General features: G+C 51.6%; 1 protein-coding gene across 1 annotated transcript in view; it reads right to left on the bottom strand.

Moving 5' to 3' along the window:
- Positions 1 to 735: 735 nt before the first annotated feature.
- The window catches only part of LOC147607459 (uncharacterized), a 103,282-nt gene continuing 83,271 nt past the window's right edge, over positions 736 to 20,746 (bottom strand). The window contains exon 5 of the mRNA XM_086790852.1: positions 736 to 1,102. Coding sequence (XP_086646978.1) covers positions 987 to 1,102 — 116 coding nt within the window. The 3' untranslated portion in view covers positions 736 to 986. The remainder of the gene's footprint in view (positions 1,103 to 20,746) is intronic.

Here is a 20,746-nt window from a genome sequence, read left to right as displayed (position 1 = left end):
ATGTGGGAAAGAACTTCCATTTGACCAAGAATTCTTTTAAGAGTTCTATTCTGAAGGGCTCTTTCCCTTATGTCCAAGATAGTCTCAGGTTCCAACTCAAGATGGCAACCATTATTGAATGGCCATGAGGAGAATTTTATGGCACAAACTTCTATTGCATGCACGAGAGTGTTTTACAGCCATCTGATAACCATATTAACAAGCAGCCTTGCCATCCATCAACCATTTTCCTTGCCCACCATGGAACCAAGTGTATATGAATCATAGTCACATGGGACGCGAAATGGGGACGGGGAACGGGGACGGAAAAGACTGAGAATGGCCATTCCCTGTGACTATAGAGTGACATGGGACGGGAATGGGAACGGGAAGATGCTACCATCCCCAACATTCCCGAGTCTAAAAATGCCCATTCCCTGTGACTATGATATAAACCCCTGTTTATGTTTTTCACCTCATCTTGTGTAGGGAATCTCTTAACATGTTTGGCAAATTGTGATGAGTGCACCTGGGTTCCACATATTGCACACAAATTTCCAAGTGGTAAAAGTAATACATGGGAGGCAACCCTATCTTGGATTCATTAAGGGGAGTGGCTATGGGGGATGCTACCAACGTGACATCTCTCAACACATGGGACATAATCTCAACATGTGTAATCAACACATGAAAGATACTTTAAGCATGTCGAAACAAAATCCAATACTATCTTAAGGAAATAGGGGCTCAAATCTAGGCAAAGAAAAGGTGTTTCATATTTTGACAACAAAATACATTAAAATCCAGAGCTTGCAGCATACACACCTTAACACGAGCTTCTTGTCCTCCATTAGAGCACCTTTTCTTAGCTGAAATGATGTATCCAGTCTTTTGAAGCTGTACACTAATCATTAATAAGCACAAAGCCAATGTACAGCTATGCCTATATTACCAAACCTCTCTGGTAATCCCTTCACACAAGGCTAAGTTTCCTGTGTCTATTGTCTTTAGCGTTGGAAAGAGATCGAGTAAGACCCAGTATTTGGATCCTTGACAGCCTTGAAGTTGTCCACACTCATTCCAAATCGCCCCAAGACAGAATTTCCTAGATCCTTCAGTTTCCCTGCATAATGACAAGCAGCAGTCAGGCACTACTCGAACCTTTTGACCATTGCTAGTTTTATGAAGTATGCGTCTGTACACCACACACCTAGAACATCCAAACAAAAGTTCAAGCATGTGTGCGAGCCATTTGGGGGGGGAGGGGGGTGGGGAGGAGAAAGAAAGATTTTATTAAAGTCTAAGAACAGTCTATGAAATCAACTGTGCCATGACAAAGCTAAACGTTGGAACATGGAAAGATTAAAAAAACACCATAAGAAAAGGGTCTACATACTACACAATCCCAGCAAGTACAAATGGCAGAAATGTATCTAAACAGGAGGGTGAAACCTGACGTGACAACTTTTGTCCCTTCTCGCACTGAGGTTTTTTTCCCGCCCGCTGAAGCTCCCGCCCCTCCCTGCTCGCGCTACCTGCACACCTGCGCCCCCCCGCCTTCCTGCCTGCTCGCCCCCTCGCGCCCCCCTCATCCTTCGCGCCTCCCCTTGCCCCCCCCGCCTGCCTTCGCTACTGCGCCGCCCGCCCCCTCCCTCGCTGCACTGCCCGCCGTCCCTCCTCGCCTTTGCGCCCCCCCCTCTTCTCGCGCACCTCCCCTCTGCAGCGCCCCGACCCCCCCCCCCCCCCCTCGGCCAGCTCTTTTCTCCCCCCCACCCCTCTTGCGCGCAGCTCCGCCCCCCCCCCCGGGCTACTCCTTCGCCGCTTCGCCCCCCCCTCCCCTTTCTTGCTGATTTCCGCCCCCCCGGGGGGTTTTTTTCCTTTTTTCTCCGGCTTTCGTCTTCCGCCTCTCTGTGTGCAGCTCGGTTCTTGCAGGATCTCCGCTTTCGCCTCGCCTTCGCCATAGCTTCAGACTCTGATGGAGGCTCCTCCCGCCCCGCCTCAAAGGGACTCCCCCGCAGCCCCCTCGCCCACCCCTGAGGACACCCCCATCAGGCTCTCTCTTTCGCCGGAAGAGGAAGCGAGCCTCACCGCAGAGGTGGAACGCCTCCAGGCTCATTCCACCATCTGTCGTATTGTCGGCACTCGCCCCAGCAGAGGGGAGATCCGGGATCTTCTCCAGGCCCGCCTTCTTGCAGATGTGGGCAAGATCCTGGACGTACCGCTACTGGGCCGTGGACATTACTAGATCGAGTTCGAGACCGCCCAGAGCGTGGCCAAGGTCCTAGCCATGAGTTCCCTTGACATCAGGGGTGCTCGGGCTTTCTTCAGACCTTGGCAGCACGGCTTTGACCCAGCAGCGGCTGAGCAGGGAGAGCGCCTTTTCCATGTTAAAGTTTGCTTCCCTGGACTTCGCCGGGAGTATCTTCCGCTCCTCTCGAGGCTAGGAGCTTTGGTGGGCTCGGTACTAGAGACTGGCCCCACAGCAGCTTCAGTGGTGGTCAGAGCAGCTGGGCTACTGTCGGTCAGAGTTTTGGTGTCTGACATCTCCTCCCTTCCTAAGGTCATTCAGCTACCTAGGATAGGGGGGGGGATGGATTGATCAGAGAGTGGAGTTTTCGGGGCTCCCGAACCAGTGCTTCATTTGTAGACAGGTCGGTCATCTGGCCAAGGCCTGCCCTCGCAGGAGACCCCGACCCTCACCACAGCAGCAGGCCCCTGATGGCCCGCCCACAGATGCGGCTCGGCAGGCTGCCTCCGGGACACCTGCTCAGGCCACAGAGACCTCGGAGAGACAGCCACAGCAGCACGCCCAGAGACCGCTGCAGCAGCAGCCACAGTCTCAGCATCACTGGGTTCCCGTGAGGAACAACTTTTCTCCCCTCCAGGAGGAGACCCCTGCGAGACGACTGAGGACCAGGAGATGACAGCACCCCCTCCTTCACCCCCCCACCCCCGTCCCCTCCCACCGCCTCGCTTCCACCTTCGCCTCCTCCCGTCCCCGCTCCGGTTTCAGCAGCGGCTCCCTCTCCACCCCCCTCGCCCCCCCCTCCTCCCTCCCCACCCGCCTCACCTTCCCAGGAGGCCCTGGCAGTCCCCTGGCGTTCACCTGCAGTCCGGAGGGCGCTGAGCACCGACCTCGCTCGAGCACCACCGAGGAGACCTACCATGCCAATTCGGGCTTCACGGATATCATCTATCCGCAGTCGGTTGAGTCGCCTTGGCATTAGACAGCGCTCGGAGGCTTTTGATTACGCCTTCACACGGCTTTTTGGAGCAGAGGGCCCCCATGAGCCAGCACCCATCCGAGTTCATGTAGTGATACCTCCGGCCCGCGGGGAGGAGGCACTTGATTCAGCGGTGGCCTTCTCGTTCCCTCTATGTGGCCCATGCGACCGGGAGTGGACTCTAGAGCTCGCTCTTAGCACTTTGAAGACTCAGGCAGTTGAGTTTTCTCATCATGTGAGCGATCTGGAGGTGACAGATGTGATAGGGCGACTATGGGAGTTGGCTCATTTTTTCTTGGATCCCGGGAGTGTGGATGCCTCAGGGATTCGTCATTTGGTCATTCGCATAGTGGCAGACTTAGCACGCGACCCTGGATATGTATGTATACACGAGGTTGCTCTGTCAGAGCGGGAGGCAGTCGCCATGGGCCACAGCCACTGGTGCCTGATCCGTGATTCTTGCAGTACACCGGGTGGGCAGATTCGCAGCCGCTCGGATGGGGACTACTCTCCATCCAAGCCGCTTGCGAAGGCCCGCCGTACGGCTGAGACAGCATCCACCTCAGCAGGCCATCCATGAGGATCATCTCATGGAATGTACAGGGCCTTGGCGGAGCACATTTTATACGCTATCGTGGATGCTTGAGGCAGGAGCTTCAGAGATGCCTGGTTGGTGGCAGCATTGATATTTTGATGATGTAGGAGCACCACTTGGTTGAGAGCAGGATCCGGAGATATGGTTCGGTGATGCCTGGTAGATGGGACACCTTTTGGTCTGCAGGGTTTGGTCCTTTGGGTGGACAGGGAGGAGTATGCATGGTCATTGCAGATGTATGGCGGCAGGCCATTGTGGATCGTGGGATCATTGTGCCTGGTAGAGCACACTATGTCATTCTGAGGATACATGATGAGCTCTTGGGCGTGCTCAACGTCTATGCGCCCAACCATGCTAATGCCAGAGCAGAGTTCTGGACCCAGGTTACCGATGTATTGCCAGAGGCCGCACATTGGTGTGTCGGGGGAGACTTCAACATGCTTGAGGACCCGGCCGATAGGGTGGGAGGCAGTCATGTTACAGTGCACGGCACGGAGCTTGCAGCTTGGGACCGGTTTTGCATGTCACTGAGGATCACTGATGCATGGCAGCATGGGGCCTTCTCCCGCTCTCAGGACAGTCTTAGTTTCTCTCGGTCGGATCGCCGGCAGGGAGGGACTAATCTATCACGGATTGATCGCTTTTATGTGGGCGACTGGTTAGGGGAGCGAGGGGGCTCACCTCATTTTCAGATCATGCGCCAGTTATCTTGACATTGGAGGAGAGGACACGGGAGCCCAGCTTGCAGTTGAGGATCCCAGAGAGGGTACTTACAGATCCTAGTCTTGCTGAGGACATTGAGAGGATCTGGCATGATAGTCAGTGCTTTGACCAGGATGCAGCAGGCCAGTGTGCCCAGGGACTCATTGAGCTTAGCTCTTTTTTACACGCTGCAGCTTTGACACAGCTGGGAGAGATTCGCGAGCGGGAGCATCGGCTGAGACGCAACCTTGCTACGCTTCAGCGCCTTCAGGAGCAGCAGCCTGCATGTGAGTGGGTGGCATCCCAGCTGAGCCAGGCACGCCAGGAGGTTAGAGAGGCAGAGGAGCAGAGACATGAGTTTTACTATCGTCGTCAAGCCTCTCAGTGGACGCATCTTGGTGATAGGGTGATTGGGGAGTTTTTTGAGATCACTGGACCCCGCCATGCTCGAGCAGGAATCCGTTAGCTTGGTAGGCCGGATGGATCGGTAGCTACTGAGCCCGGGGAGATCAGAGCCATTGCCACTGCATTCTATAGAGACCTGCTTTCAGCGGAGCTAGCCACTGAGGATCGGGATGCTTGCAAGCAGACTGTGTGGGCCCATGTGCAGAGGAGGGTCACAGATCGTATCCGTACAGTTCTTGGTGCGCCTCTTTCAGAGATTGAGCTTGCCGAGGCCTGAGGGTCCTGCCGCGACATAGTTGCCCAGGGGAGGACGGATTGACACCGGCCTTTTTTATGCGCTATTGGGACCTTTTGGGGCCAGGCCTCCGCAGGGGCTTTCAGTATGTTTTGGACACTGGGGTGATGCCACAGAGCTTTTCAGAGGGCTTGATCTTTCTTATCCCCAAGGGGGAGGGAGTATCAGATGATATTCGGCATTGGAGACCTATTACCCTCAACACTGTCTACAAGGTCTTAGCCAAGGCCTTGAGTTTGAGGATCCAGCCCTTCCTGGGGGAGTTGATTCATGCTACCCAGACAGGATTCGTCAAGGAGCGCAGTATCCTTGACAACATCTTTACTTTCTGGGAGGCGACGGCCCGAGCTAGATTTCTTGGTGAGGACTTGGTCGTGATGCTTCTCGATTTTGAGAAGGCATACGATAGAGTTGATTGGGGTTTCTTAGAGGGCACCATGCTTCGCCTGGGCTTTGAGCCAGGCTGGATTAGAGGAGGGGCGGCTCTATATTCCACAACTCGTAGCCAGGTGTTGATTGCAGGAGGACGGGGGCCAAGTTTTGAGCTGACCAGATCAGTTCGTCAGGGGTGTCCCCTCGCCCCTTTTCTTTTTCTCTTCTTTGCGGAGGCTATGAGTATGTATTTGACGGCAGAGGAGGTTGGTTTGAGAGGACGCCAGCTCCCAGTCCAGGGGGAGCACCTGCTCGATGCTGAGTTTGCTGACGACACGGGCTTATTTTTGCATGGCCAAGAGGCCAATCTTCTTCGGGCAGAGCAGTCGCTCCAGGTTTTTAGTGCAGCTTCGGGAGCATTGATCAATTGGCGCAAGACAGTGGCCTTTTGGATCAGCAGCGCTCCCACTCCGGCATGGAGCCCGGACCCCGGTTTTAGATGGATTCCTCCTGGCACAGCAGTGCGGTATTTGGGATGCCAGATTGGACTAGATTTGTCACTTGAGCAGTAGATTGCCCCGCTTCTTCTGAGCATTCGGAAGAAGCTTTTGTATTGGAGTACAGCTCGACTATCCTTGGCTGGGAGGGTGGTGGTGGCAAATCAGGTGCTGTTAGCGAAAATGTGGTACATTACGTCTTGCTGGATCTTTTCGAGCTCTTGTATCAGCCAGGTGCAGAGGCTGATCAGGAACTTTCTTTGGTCTGGGCGGGACGGTCAGCCAGCCCGGGCAAAGGTTGCATGGGCAGTTATCACACTTCCACTGGATGAGGGAGGCTTGGGCATTATAGATCTAGTCGATCAGAGTAGAGCCTTATTGGGGAAGCTTATTGTTCGGGGGCTGCTTCCAGGCGCAGAGCCGTGGAAAGAGCTTCTCTTGCAGCGGCTGCAGGCTTGGGCCCCCCAGCAGGGGGCACTTGGGCACCAGAGATTCGCTGGATCTTCATAGAGATGAGGAGGACAGGCCTCAGTAGAGGATGGGAGGACAGATTTGCTTTGAGCATCCTGAGAGCTTGGGAGCTGCTGAGACCGGGGCTCTCTCAGCGACCTCCTTCTTGTGTTGAGGAGCGGGCCAGACAGCCGCTCATCTAGAGCCGAGCGGTACAGAGCAAGGTCATATGCTGGGTTCTCAGCCTCGTCTAGCCTGGGGACCTTTAGCGGCAGGCCCAGCACGTAGTTTTGGAGACTGGCAGGCCTTCTGCAGTCTCCCACAGGAGATCCAGGTGGAGAGGCTGAGTCACTTCAGAGGGGGGTTGATTATGAGGGATGATATTCAGGAGGCACTCACAAAGGAGTGGTTCAAAGCCTTTCGAGATAGTGGCCCCACAGTGGATGGGAGCCTTTACACAGTTGGAGATCCTGATTGCTGTCAGAGCTTGCACTGAGGATGGCAGATGCCTCTACTATGAGATTCAGGATGAGGGCAGACTTCAGAGAGTGGAGGTGGAGTCGCCTTTGGTTGCAGAGTGCACCTTTCAGAGGATACGGGTAGTGGCCGCCGCTTCTCGGAAGTGGCATATTGACCCCGACCCTGCAGATGTGCTCTCGGATTGGCGCATATGGGCATATGCAGCGCGCCCCTTGGCCCAGCTATAGTGGGACCCTGGGGAGTACGAGTGGCATGATCCTTATGCATCCCTTGAGGCCACAGAGAGCACCTTTTTCCACTATACTGTTCGGCTGGGGCGGCATAATTTGACGGTGAGGAGGATGGTATCTCCAGCTGCAGAGGGGCACTGGCGGCTACAGGGACTCTCACAGGAGTTCCTGGAGGATTTTTGGGCTCAGCTTTGGGCTAGTCGACAGGCCCGCAGGATCTCGACTTTCCAGTGGGGGCTGGTCGCCCACCACAGGGGCTCAGCAGTTGGCTCCTGGCTTGTTTACAGCGGTCTTCCGGCGGCTTGCGTCCGATGCGGCCACCCTATGGAGACACAGAGACATTGCCTATGGAATTGCCCTCAGGCGCAGCAGATTTGGCTGCGGATGCTACGTATTCTGGCCCCCCTCTCTCCAGAGGGTATGTTTACGTGGGGTGCCGCTGCTTGGTCGACTTCGTCAGGGCCTGCTATGGGCTATGAGCATAGTAACCAGAAACGGCGTTTCCGCCCCCTGGAAACGGTTCGGCCGTTTCCGGAAACGGCAGACCGGCGGAAACGCCGTTTCCGTACTTTTTTTTTTTTTCAGGCTAATTGTTCACCCTCTTCTGTGAACCCTGCGCCTATCACCACAAGGGCCCAAGGCTCAAGGCCAAGGCCCTAAGGCTCAAGCCTTTGCCCCCACAAGGCCCCAAGGCTTGTACTCTGCAGCAGCCTGCTCTCCAGTCTCACAGGTGGCTGCCGGGCAGCCCATTCTTCAAGGCTTCAAGGCTCAAGCCCAAGCCTCCAAGGGCAAGTGTTCTCGAGGGCAAGTGCTTTCAAGTCTCACTATGCCTACAGATCCCTATTGGCAGTATGCAACAAAAGGGGATGGATATGTCGGAGGTGGGGGTTCCCGCAAGTGGAAATGTTTTTTGCATCTCTATGCATGTTTTTTGCATCTCTTGACATAAGTTTATTTAATAGGATGTCTCTATGCATGTTTTTTACATGTCTAAAATAAATTCAAAAGAAACTCCGTTTCTTGCCGTTTCCGACCTCGCGGAAACTCGGAAACACCGTTTCCAACCCGGTCCGAACCGACTGTTTCTGCCGGTCCAGGTTACTATGGCTATGAGATGGAGCAGGATAGTCAGGCCATCAGATTCATTAGGGGCCAGCCTCGCCTGGTTCCGTCACCGGATTTCTCGTCCGCCAGCTGGACACAGGAGAGGGATTTACGATGGGAGCTCCTCAGCAGCCTCACCATCTGGTTCACCTGGAGGGCCCGATGTTTCACGGCCTTTGAGGGGAGACTGGAGCCACCAGTAGAGACTGTACGGTGGATTTGGCAGGAGTTGATCCACACCCCGCGAGGACAGTATGACCGCATCCGGGGCGACTCGGATGAGGCGATCTTGCGGCGCCATGCCTTTCACACCACCTGGCGCAGCGGCCCCTTCTATACCTTACACACGGGATCCCCCCGTTGGCATTACAGGCCACCTGTTTGGCTGTTCCCCCCTCCTATTGTATGATTTAGCCCCTCAGTCCTTTGTACTGATGCTTGTATTTTGCAGCACCTAGGGAGAGTCTCCCGGGCTGCCTTGCTGTATTCACTGCTCTGTTTCTCTTATGAGCAGGAGAGATCTTTTGTAGCCCTACGGGCGTTTTTATATAACTAATGAAAGGATCTTTTCTCGGAAAAAAAAAAAGGAGAGTGAAACCTGTGGCTTCGTCCTCATACGTCAAGTAATCACAGATTTCTTGAGCTCATATTAGACGACCACCATGGATGCCCAGTTGCGGTGGCGCTAGAGAGAGCTGACAGTGGCTTTTCCCCTGGTGATACTCCCACTCAGTGGACCCGTGGTGTCATGCACACTCTCTTCAGAGGCAAATGGCCTTATCCCGAATACATGCCCCTTCATACTATGAGCTTCGGTTTGGGGACATACCCCAGCGACTTAAAGATGCACGGACCTGGATGTAAATATTGCGGTAAGGTGCCTCCCTGAATGTAGCATCATCAAGTCGCTATGTGATGGCACAGCTCTATCACGTGCATACCCAAGCATATTTAACTCTGTAGTGCATCATCCATAAAAGGGGACCAAACCCCTCTCAGAAGAGGTATTTAAATCTCCCTCCAATCTCATAGTAGACTGGGCAAGTAAACAAGTAGTGTTCCTCTAACTCTATTTCCCAGTGGTGCATACCCTGTATGTTCGCTCCTCCTGTGGTATGCCCTCCACGTCCCCCTGTGCCTCAATCCAGAGACGGTGGAACAATACGCTCATCTAACAAATGGAAACCTGCATGGCATGAGACGTGTCTATAGAAATATCTGGGTTTCTCAATGAAACAGTCTTTGTTAAGTCTAAATAAATGCTTTATGTATTAGTGAAGCTTCGTAAGGAGTTCTGATGGAGGGTCCAGGTCTAAGTTGTGTGCAGCTGGATCAAATCTAGACGGATGATTTGGTTGATCTCTTGCCGAGAGAGAGAGAGAGAGATTGTATTAACGTCTACTGAAAGACCAAATGAGTCTATGAAACCAAAAAGTGTTGCACATTCCATGTGACAAAAAAAAAGAGGCAAAAGCAAATAGGCCCACGTTATAGTGGGGACTAAAACTATATTAATAGCTCCTGGTACATGTCCGCTGATAGAGAGAGAGACATCATAAAATTGAAATTAGTATAAGCTTGTGGCTAGAACATAGTTGTCAAAACTTGGCATTGGCAAGGTCCCAACCCCATTCTCACATTTTTACAACCCCATGACATGGCATAATGACATAGTGTTGTTTTCGTTTTCGTTTTTTGCTGTTTTCAAACGCTTTGGGGGTTGCCGTTGCCATTCTGTTCAGACGTTTTGACAACTAGTGGGATAGAGCAATATGTGACATGGTTTCATTACTCAAGTGTCATTTTGCACTAAATGATCTCATGCTGCCTGAGGCTTCTGGGGACCTGTGGTTTTTGCTGTGGACCTGTCAAGCCGGTGCTGCGTCCTGTGCCCGTCTTAAAAACTGCAAAATGGAACCTCAATGTGTATCACCGCTACTAACCCTGCCTTCTGTTTTCATCCTCCTCTTATCATCCTCATACCTACATGCAAGTAATTTGTTTCTCTCCATTCCAGCCTCACTTCACAGGAATCTACCCCTATGTGATAATACTTTGTCTCGCCCATTTACTTGGACATGATTATGATATCTGGACTTGTGGGACGACTCCTCTTATCATCCTCATACCTACATGCAAGTAATTTGTTTCTCTCCATTCCAGCCTCACTTCACAGGAATCTACCCCTATGTGATAATACTTTGTCTCGCCCATTTACTTGGACATGATTATGATATCTGGACTTGTGGGACTGTTTTGTCTCGGACATTTATTGTCAGAATATGCAGCGGAGATGAAGATAAAATCTGAAAACTCAAGAGCAAGTGCACTGCAGAAAAACACAGCAATAGAGAAGGAGAGAGAGAGGCATGTAACTCTGCTATATACACAAGTAATCCCGAAATGCTGAATACAAGATGTGTGGGGGCAAGGGGCCATTTTATATGGCCCCTATGATCCAGTCGGCCAGTAGCAAGGACAGCCGACAGCAACTAAAAGATACCCGACTTGCTGCACACCCAGTCGGCCAGCTTCTGTCAGTCAGCCAGCACACGTGTGAAGTCGGCCAGCTACAAAGAGAAGCGAGGAGTAGCAGGAGCAGTCGGCCATCACACACCTGGATCAATCCAAGAACCATAGGACAGCCTCCCACGCCTCGTAAAAATAGGGAAAAAAAATAGGGAAAAATATGGAGAGTAGGGAAAAATGAGAAAACACCTAAATCGGGCGGGCACACCCACAACAGAGGCCCTGGTGTAAACATATAGACAGGAGGTGACTGCTAACATTTATTTGGGATATGATTTTGATATTGATATGATGGAGAGTTATTTAGTCTCGCCCATTTATTTGGGACATGGATTCTTTCAGCCATATTGGAATCACTATCACCCCATACGGAGGACAAAAGGTTCATTGTTCATCTCACTATACATGTGGATTTGTGTTGGGATCGTGAGAGAGACATTCAATGAACACTCCACCATATACGTGGATTCGTGTTGGGATTGTGGCGTGAGTGCTTCATTGTTTCCACACCAGGCTCATTGATCAGAGTTGGGGTTGTGTGGGAGAACATGGGGATCATTGTGATTGGGAGAAGGATTGCCAGAACTATGGAGAACCAGCTTTTTTGTCACCATGGTTTGTGCTCTGGAATGACACTCGTTTGTGTGCATAGCACATGTTTATGTGCCAGGCACTAGTTTCTTGTGCATGGCACTTATTTGAGTGTCTTAGCACCTGGTTGGCGATTTTCATTGGCATATGATTATCTCATTGATATTGGTTATTAAGACACAGTTGGCTCTTGTGCCTATGTTTAGCATATCTTCCATGAAATTCTTGCCCATTTATTTTGGGACATGGTTATATCTTGATATATGTTCGAAGCTCTAAAGTTGAGGACAACTTTTAAAAAGCTGGGGGGAATGTCACCATTTTGGGCATCTCCAGAATTCATGTGTGTGGATGGGCTTTGGATGCCCAAAAGATCAAGAATGTACAAGCTTTGAGAATGGGCGATTCTCTAGTATAGAGGACCAAGTGTTCATGGCATGGTCTAGGCACTCAAGACGGTTTCTTGGACACAGAAATGGGCTTTGAAGCTCAAGTGTCAAGTGGAAAGTATGTATGGCGAACTCTTGAGGATTTGGGAGAGATCGAGCAATGAAACAGGTTTCTACATAGTGCTTACATGTATTTCTCATGTGGTGGAACACAAAGAGATCATCTCCTAGCCGATGAGGTGATAGCTCAAGTGGTAAAGGTGTTTGCCCAGGACCAAGAGGTCTTGGGTTCAAAACCCCCTTTGGTGCTTCCTTGGCGGCCTCCTCTACGGGTGGATAAATAAGCGCCTACGGGCGGCTGCCTATGGGTGGTGAAAATTGGTAACTATGGGAGGATCTTGGACCAAAGGCCCGTTGAAAAAAAAAAAAGAAAAAAAGATCATCTCCTAAATCTTAGGGGAGTTGCTATTTTTGCCAATCTCCGATGGAATTTCCGTTCACGTAATTACCTCTCGAATTTGGCAGAGATCGACAACTGCCAAAGTGCCATTGTGAAATTAGCTATCGTCTAGGATATTTTTAGAGCTGAAGATTGTGGAATTTTTGGCCGTTGGATTTGGGACATGTGACAGATAAGAGGATAAAAGTGAGACGAGTGTCCTCACACTTGTGAATTCAGCTCTACACATCGCATTGTAGCATTTTCTTGCTTATTTGAACATGAGAGAGTCATCTCTTGGGCGAGTTTGAACTTCAAGCAGGTTTTTGGAGGCTGAAACTCTGATTTTTCACCATTTCTCTTCGTTTCTAAGCCCACCATAGCCATATCCAGCTTGGGGAAGATAATTTTCACTACTCTACACCATCTTGCACACCGCGGATGGATGTTTTACAGCAAAACAGTCCTAAAGCTTGTTGAAATTTCTAGTTTTATGCGCTCATGGATGAGCCACATGGGCTGGTCTACACGTTTCGGCACTCATGGATGAGACATATAGGCTGTTATATTGGTTTATGCGCTCATCGATGAGCCTCATGGGCTGTTTTACAGGTTTTGGCTGGATGTGACATACAGGCTGTTATACTAGTTTATGCGCTCATGGATGAGCCACATGGGCTGTGTTAGAAGTCATCTCCTGTCTATTTGTATACACCAGGGCCTCTGTTGTGGGTGTGCCCGCCCGTATATCATTTTTCCACACTCCCCGTATTTTTTCCCTATTTTTCCCATTTTTTCCTAGTGGCTGGAGGGCTGCCAGGTGATGCCAGGACCACTCTGAGGCTGGCCGACTGCATCTGTAGCAGTCGTGGGCTATCTGAGTGCTGGCCGACTTGTTCTGTGCAGATGTGGGGCACCAGATGCTGGCCGACTGCTGTTTTTCAGCAGTCGTGGACATTTTGTCAGTCGTGGGCCTCTTCCAGAGCTGGCCGACTGCCCTCATGGGCTTGTATATATTCCCCCCCATCCTCCTCCACTTTCTCATTCAATTATCTCCGGGATCTTGTGTATAGAGAAGAGTTTACACACATCTCTCAGTGTTTCTTGTGCTGATTATTTTCTGCAGTCTACTTGCTCTTGTCTACCCAAGTTTGGATATCATTTCCGCTGCATATTCTGACATGGTATCAGAGCCCTAGGCTCTAGCAGATCTTGGGCGTTTTTCTGAGCAAGAGGGGGAGCAACAGGTTGCTGATCGGTGGACTGTTTCGGGCTGAACGGGAAGTGAAGGTGCAAGAGGAAGGCGGGCAGAGGGGCTGGACAGCCACTTGCATATTTTCTGATTTTCAGATTTTTCCCACCCACCCACCCTTTCAGGTTACTCTCCGAGATGGCGGATTTACTCGAGATGGCTGAGAAGCACGTGAAGATTCCGACTCTCCCCACGTTCCCAGTGGATCGGCAGTTGGACGGGTCCAATTATGGCATCTGGAAGGTCATGATGGAGTCAGTTTTGGAGTCATATGATCTTGTTGATTTTATTATCAAAGGGGTGCCAAGGCCGGAAGCTGAGGAAGGGGAGGTTTTATCAGCGAGGAAGGACCGAGAGGCACAGGCACAAATGTGGGACCGTGTCAACGCCAGGGTCCGGTCATTTATATTCCTCAATTGCACACCACAGGTGATCAACCATGTGAAGCACATGACGCTGGCGAGAGGCATATGGGAGCACTTGGCTTCTTTGTACAACAGGGTGTCACCCATGAAGCGGATATCCTTGGAAGTGCAGATGCGGGTTATGAACCCTGCAAAGTCTTCGACGATGCGGGAACACATTAACAAGCTGCAGGCCCTTCAGCAGGAAGTCCTTCAAGCTGGGAAAGAGATATCGTCCGAAGATATGGCCATCACATTACTTTCCCACTTGCCTGGTCAGTATTCCGCTTTCTATTCCTCGTTGATCACTAGTGGCAGGCTCAGCACCATTACTTGGGAGGAGCTTGTGCCAATGGTCTTGGACCAGGAGGAACGTTTCACGAACCCTCCTCACGGCGGAGGTTCGGAGGCCTTAACTGGCCAACGGTCGAAAGGCCGTAATACCAACAAGGGCAAAGGGAAGGCTTCACCAGATAAGTCTTCCGAGAAGAAGCCTGATCCAGAACGAGAGAAGCTGAAGGCCGAAAGATCTTGTAATGATTGTGGCGAGAAAGGCCACTACTGGAGGAAGTGCCCTAAGCGGACAGGGAAGAGTGCTGAGTCCTCAGCCTCAGCTGCAAAGACTCCGGCATTTGTGCACTTGGAGATGGTGGACTCCGATGATTCATCGTCTTCGAGCGAGGAGGCAATTGGCTTCACCGCAAAGGATACTCGGGAATGGATTCTCGACAGTGGTGCTTCCAGGCACATGACTCCATCCCGTGACTTCTTCCTGGATCTGAAGCGGCAGTCAGGTCGCATCTTTATTGGTGATAACTCCACTATTCCGATTCATAGTGAGGGCCGGATGGAGATCATTCCCGACGGCAAGGGGGGCAAGCATGCTTCCCGTGTTCTTTATGTCCCTGCTCTGGGCTTTCATCTTTTGTCAGTGCATGAGGTATGCAAGACTGGCTTTCGGGTGGAATTTGAGGAGCATTCAGTTGCTCTAAGGCACCGAGAGACAGGCAAAGTTGTTTGGGAAGGCGGTGTGGAGAACGGTATCTACAAACTCTCTGCACTCTCCTCACTGACAGGCTCTCAGGTCGGAGACTTGTGGCACTTTCGTTTTGGCCACTTGAATGTGGATGCTTTGCGGCGCGTCTTCCGGGACCAGATGGTGGTTGGCTTGCCAGATGTTGGTAGTAGGCAAGGACGCTGCAGTTCTTGCATACGTGGTAAGCAGCACAGGGAATCCTTTCCGAAGCAGGCTTCCAGGCGGGCTTCGAAACCTTTGGAGTTGATTCACACTGACTTGTGTGGACCACAGCAGATACCATCCTTGGGAGGATCTCTCTACTTCATGCTGCTTGTTGATGATTGTACCAGATTCACGTGGGTCTACTTTCTTTCACAGAAGGACCAAGCTTTTGCTCGGTTCAAGGATTGGCACGTGATGGTGGAGAAAGAGTCTGGATTTCAGGTCAAGACTCTCAGGGCTGACAAAGGAGGGGAATTCTCCTCGACTGTATTCTTTCGGTTTTGTGCAGATCATGGCATCAAGAGGGAATTGGCCAATACCGGATCGCCTTCGGAGAATGGAGTTGTTGAACGTAAGAACAGGACTGTGGTGGAGATGGCGAGGACCATGCTGGAGCATCGAGATCTTCCTCGTCCACTGTGGGGTGAGGCTGTGGCGACAGCTGTCCATACCATTAACCGCTCTCCGACGACTTCTGTACCCCATATGACTCCATTTGAGGCATATTTTGGCAGGAAACCCGATGTCTCGCACTTCCGTGTCTTTGGGAGTGACGCGTATGTACATATTCCGAAGAAGCAGAGGGGGAAGCTTGACTCCAAGTCCCGCAAGCTGGTATTTGTGGGGTATAACTCTCTTTCCAAGGGATACAGGTTGTATGATCCAGAGAGGAACGAGATTGTTGTCAGCCGGGATGTGGTCTTTGACGAGCATGTTCCAGCTTCCACTGTCGAGGAGCCGCCACTTCTTGGAGATCCAGAGTCTGATGATGATTCCCAGTCTACCACTCCAGTTGATCCACCTCAGTCATCACAGGAGGTCGACCCGCAGCTGGAGTTGAGCCCCCGCGACCACAGGAGGCTCCACGATCTGTTTGAGTACCTAGGTGGTTGATGGACACCCTTCGGGAGTTAGGTGTCACGGAGCTACCCTCCGAATGGACCACAGAGGACGGCCCTCGAAGATCACATCGAGTTCGAGATAAAAGCAACACGGCGGAGCTTCTTCAGGTGAACTATGCTCTTATGTCTCGTATCATGCGGGATAAAGAGCCCACTTCCGTAAAGGAAGCCCTTTCACAGGATACTTGGAGGGAAGCCATGCAGGTGGAACTTGACGCCATCAAGAAGAACAACACTTGGGAGTTGGTACCGAGGCCGTCGAAGCGGTCAGTCATTGGTGTCAAATGGGTCTTTAAGACCAAGTACGCGGCTGATGGGTCGGTGGACAAACACAAAGCCAGGCTCGTGGCTAAGGGTTATGCTCAGCGGCCAGGCATCGACTACGAGGATACCTTTGCACCGACAGCGCGGATGACCACGATTCGGACCGTTCTTGCCCTTGCTTCTTCTCAGAGGTGGCCCGTGTACCAGATGGATGTAAAATCAGCGTTCCTTAATGGTGACCTGCAGGAGGAGGTGTACGTTGAGCAGCCTCCAGGCTTCATTGTTCCAGGATCGGAAGGGATGGTTTACAGGTTACGTAAGGCCTTGTATGGTCTTAAGCAGGCTCCGCGGGCTTGGAATCAGAAGATTGATTCCTTCTTTATTCGGACTGGATTCCAGAGATCGGTTGCAGATCCGAACCTGTATCTCTTTCGAGAACGCGGCATGGTCACACTCATCATCCTTTATGTGGATGATCTCATTCTCACCGGCGGTCATGTGGAGCACATTGGAGTGACGAAGGCTGCCTTGTCAAAGGAGTTTGAGATGACCGACTTAGGCTTACTCCACTTCTTCTTGGGATTGGAGATCTGGCAGACCCAGAGGGGTTTTTCCGTCTCTCAGCAGCGGTATGTTCATGAGTTGCTTGAGGCCTTTGGGATGGAGAACTGCAAGCCTATTACTTCGCCGATGGACGCGAACACAAAGTTAACCGTTACAGATCCTTGTGAGCCAGTTGATGCCTCGCAGTACCGGAAGTTGGTTGGTTCATTGATCTGGTTGCTGAACACCAGATTGGACTTGAGCTTCTCCGTGGGGCTGTTGAGCTCTTTTATGCAGACGCCATTGAAGACTCATTGGGACGCAGGATTGCGGATCTTGCGGTATCTGCAGAGTACGAAGGATCTGGGACTCTTTTACACAGGAGGGAATGGAGTCAAGCTCCAAGGATGGAGTGACTCAGATTGGGGAGGAGATCCAGACACGAGGAGATCTACTTCAGGATACACTTTTACCCTCGGCTCAGGAGTGGTTTCTTGGAGCAGCAAGAAGCAGCCGACTATTGCTCTTTCTTCGACAGAGGCAGAGTATCGGGCTGCTTGTGGTGCTGCTTGTGAGGTTGTATGGCTGCGGAGGCTGCTTGGCGAGATGGGGTTTCCACAGAGGGAGCCCACAGTCATCCAGTGTGATAACCAGAGTTGTATAGCTATTGCTCGGAACCCGGTTTTCCATGCCCGGACCAAGCATATAGAGATACAGTATCACTTTGTTCGTGAGAAGATCTTGGCGGGTGACATCTTGCTACTTTATTGTTCGACGGAGGACAATGCGGCGGACCTCTTCACGCAGTCTCTACCTCAAGCTACGCTCAGGCGGCACTCCAGCTCCCTGGGGTTGGTTTCACAGCCAGGAGCTGAGAGGGGGTGTTAGAAGTCATCTCCTGTCTATTTGTATACACCAGGGCCTCTGTTGTGGGTGTGCCCGCCCGTATATCATTTTTCCACACTCCCCGTATTTTTTCCCTATTTTTCCCATTTTTTCCTAGTGGCTGGAGGGCTGCCAGGTGATGCCAGGACCACTCTGAGGCTGGCCGACTGCATCTGTAGCAGTCGTGGGCTATCTGAGTGCTGGCCGACTTGTTCTGTGCAGATGTGGGGCACCAGATGCTGGCCGACTGCTGTTTTTCAGCAGTCGTGGACATTTTGTCAGTCGTGGGCCTCTTCCAGAGCTGGCCGACTGCCCTCATGGGCTTGTATATATTCCCCCCCATCCTCCTCCACTTTCTCATTCAGTTATCTCCGGGATCTTGTGTATAGAGAAGAGTTTACACACATCTCTCAGTGTTTCTTGTGCTGATTATTTTCTGCAGTCTACTTGCTCTTGTCTACCCAAGTTTGGATATCATTTCCGCTGCATATTCTGACAGGCTGGTCTATAAGTTTATGAGTTAATGGATGAGCGAGATGGGCTGGTTTACACATTTATGAGTTCATGGATGAGCCACATGGGCTGGTTAACACGTTTATGTGCTTGTGGAAGAGCCATATGAGCTGTCATACAAGTTTATGCGCGTATGGAAGAGCTATGTGCGTTATTATAAATGTTTGTGCACCTATGGAAGGACATGTTGGATAGCCATATTGGATGAAGGATAGGTTTCTGATTGTAGATGGATAATCCAGCATCTTCCATGGGGAGAGTAAGGCCCTCTAGCTTGTACATGTTATATTTCTCCTTGGATAATGAAATACCCCAAAGGGGGGGGAGGGGGGGAGGCCCATTCCGGCCTCTATGCAGTGTTATATGTGCAACTTTTATTTTCAGCTTTGTGGATTGTTTAATGGCTGTGACTAAATGCCGAAATGTTTAATTGTGCTCATGGTCAAGCAATGCACACCCACTCCTACGCTTCCCGGGCGAGTTACACCATGACACTCAGACAGCTTTTTTTCAGGATCGGAGCATTCTGGACAACTTCTTTTATTTTTGAGAGGCGACAGCTTCGGCCACGCTGCGACAACAGGACCTCATAGTGCTCCTCCTAGACTTTGAGATAGCTTATGATAGGGTTGATTGGAGCTTTCTAGAGGGCACAATGCACCGGATGGGTTTCCTAGTGGAGTGGATCTGTGGTGTTTCAAGACTTTACTCAGCCTCTCACAGTCAGGTCCTCATTCAGGAAGCCAGAGGCGAAAGATTCCCCCTTTCTCGCTTGGTCCAACAGGGCTGTCCACTAGCACCTTACCTTTTTCTATTCGTCGCCAAGGCCATGAACAATTTCCTCTCCGCTCAGGAGATGGGACTCCAAGGTCTCCCCCTCTATACTCAGGAGGAGCCAGACTCAGAGTTTGCAGATGACACAACAGCATACCTATCCAAAGATGTGGAGAATCTATAGAGATTCGTTGACGCAATGAGATCTTTTGTCGTGCATTGAAGTGCAAATCAACTAGCACAAGTCGTGTGGTTTTTGGGTAGGTTTTGCACCCGCCTGGACTTGGCACTTGCTACCCAGTTGAGGCTTTCCAATAGATCCCAAAGGGCACTCCAGTCTACTATTTGGGATGCCAGGTGAGCATTGATCTCTCTCCGGAGCAACAGCTCGCCCCTCTTCTTCTTTGTTGTACTGGAGCTCTGTGAGGCTCTCCTTAGCTGGTTGAGTGGTGGTGGCGAACCATGTCCTTCTTGCCACCATGTGGTACATTACTTCTTGTTGGGTCTTCTCCTGAGCATGCATTGGTCAGGTACAGCGGTCGATCCGGAACTTCTTGTGGGCCGGCAAGGATGGGAGGCCTACCCGAGCCAAGGTGGCCTAGAGTGTAATCATTCAGCCACGATGCAGAGGAGGGGGGGGGGGGGGGGGGGGGGGGGGGGGGGGGGGGCAAGGCATCATTGACCCTGCCATTCAAAGCCGCGCCCTTTTGGGCAAGCTGATTGTTAGAGGACTCCTTCTTGGTGGTGAGCCTTGGAAGGACTTCCTCTTGGCCCGGATTTCAGCCCGTACCCCGAGCTTGGGGAGCCCAAGGCCGCAGAGCACTAGATGGATCTTCACTGAGATGCAAGCCCGTGGATTTAGCCCACCTTTTGAGGAAAGATTTACAGTCAGCCTACTCCGAGCTTGGGATCACGTAAGGCCCGGCTCTTAGACAATTAGCTCCGGTAGCCTCCAAGTAGCGTCTTCGACAGCCCCTAATCTAGAACCCCTTGATCCGTTTACCCAGTGGCTATATGTTGGGGGCCCGACCTCATGTATCATGGGGAACATTGAGCATAGGACCCGCCAAGTCCCTTGGAGATTGGCTTGCACACAGGTAGCTGCCCCTGGAGGCTCCGGAGAGAGTCTTGGTAGGGATCAGGGGTAGATGTAGACTCAACCTCGACATTAACTTTGCTATTCCCCAGGAGTGGCAGACACCTGTCCCATACCTGACCCCCCCATAGTGGCTTGGCGTGTTTACCCGGCATGATATTCTCTTGGCAATCCATGGCACGGATGAGGGCTATGGTTTGCTCACTTTTATATTGGTCCCCTTGGCAGATTACAGAGATCAAACCCCCTTTGGAGGATTTCAGCGGCTGCACCTTACAGAGGGTGAAAGTGATCGGATTTTAGGCACATGAGTGGCACATAGACCCCCCACCGGCCAAGGTGGCCAGGGAGAGACTATGGCGGTTATGGATTTGGAAGAGTCGGTCCCTCATGCGCCTCCAGTGGAACCCGGGGGAGTCAACTTGGTGTGATTCTGCTCATCGGGAGGAGACTCTAGAAACCCCCTTTTTCGCATACACAACTCGGCTAGCCATTGGATTCAGATGCCGAAGGTTGATGGAACCCGGACAGCAGTAGTACATTGGCAGTCACAAGACCTCTCATAGCATTTTCCCTTAGATTTTTGCAAGAG

The sequence above is a fragment of the Cibotium barometz genome, chromosome 55 (genome assembly GCF_041138505.1).
Source record: "Cibotium barometz isolate CiBa-2024 chromosome 55, ASM4113850v1, whole genome shotgun sequence".
NCBI lineage: Eukaryota > Viridiplantae > Streptophyta > Polypodiopsida > Cyatheales > Cibotiaceae > Cibotium > Cibotium barometz.
The sequence above is the reverse complement of the archived record's forward strand: the minus strand, read 5'-3'. Positions and strand labels throughout refer to the sequence as shown.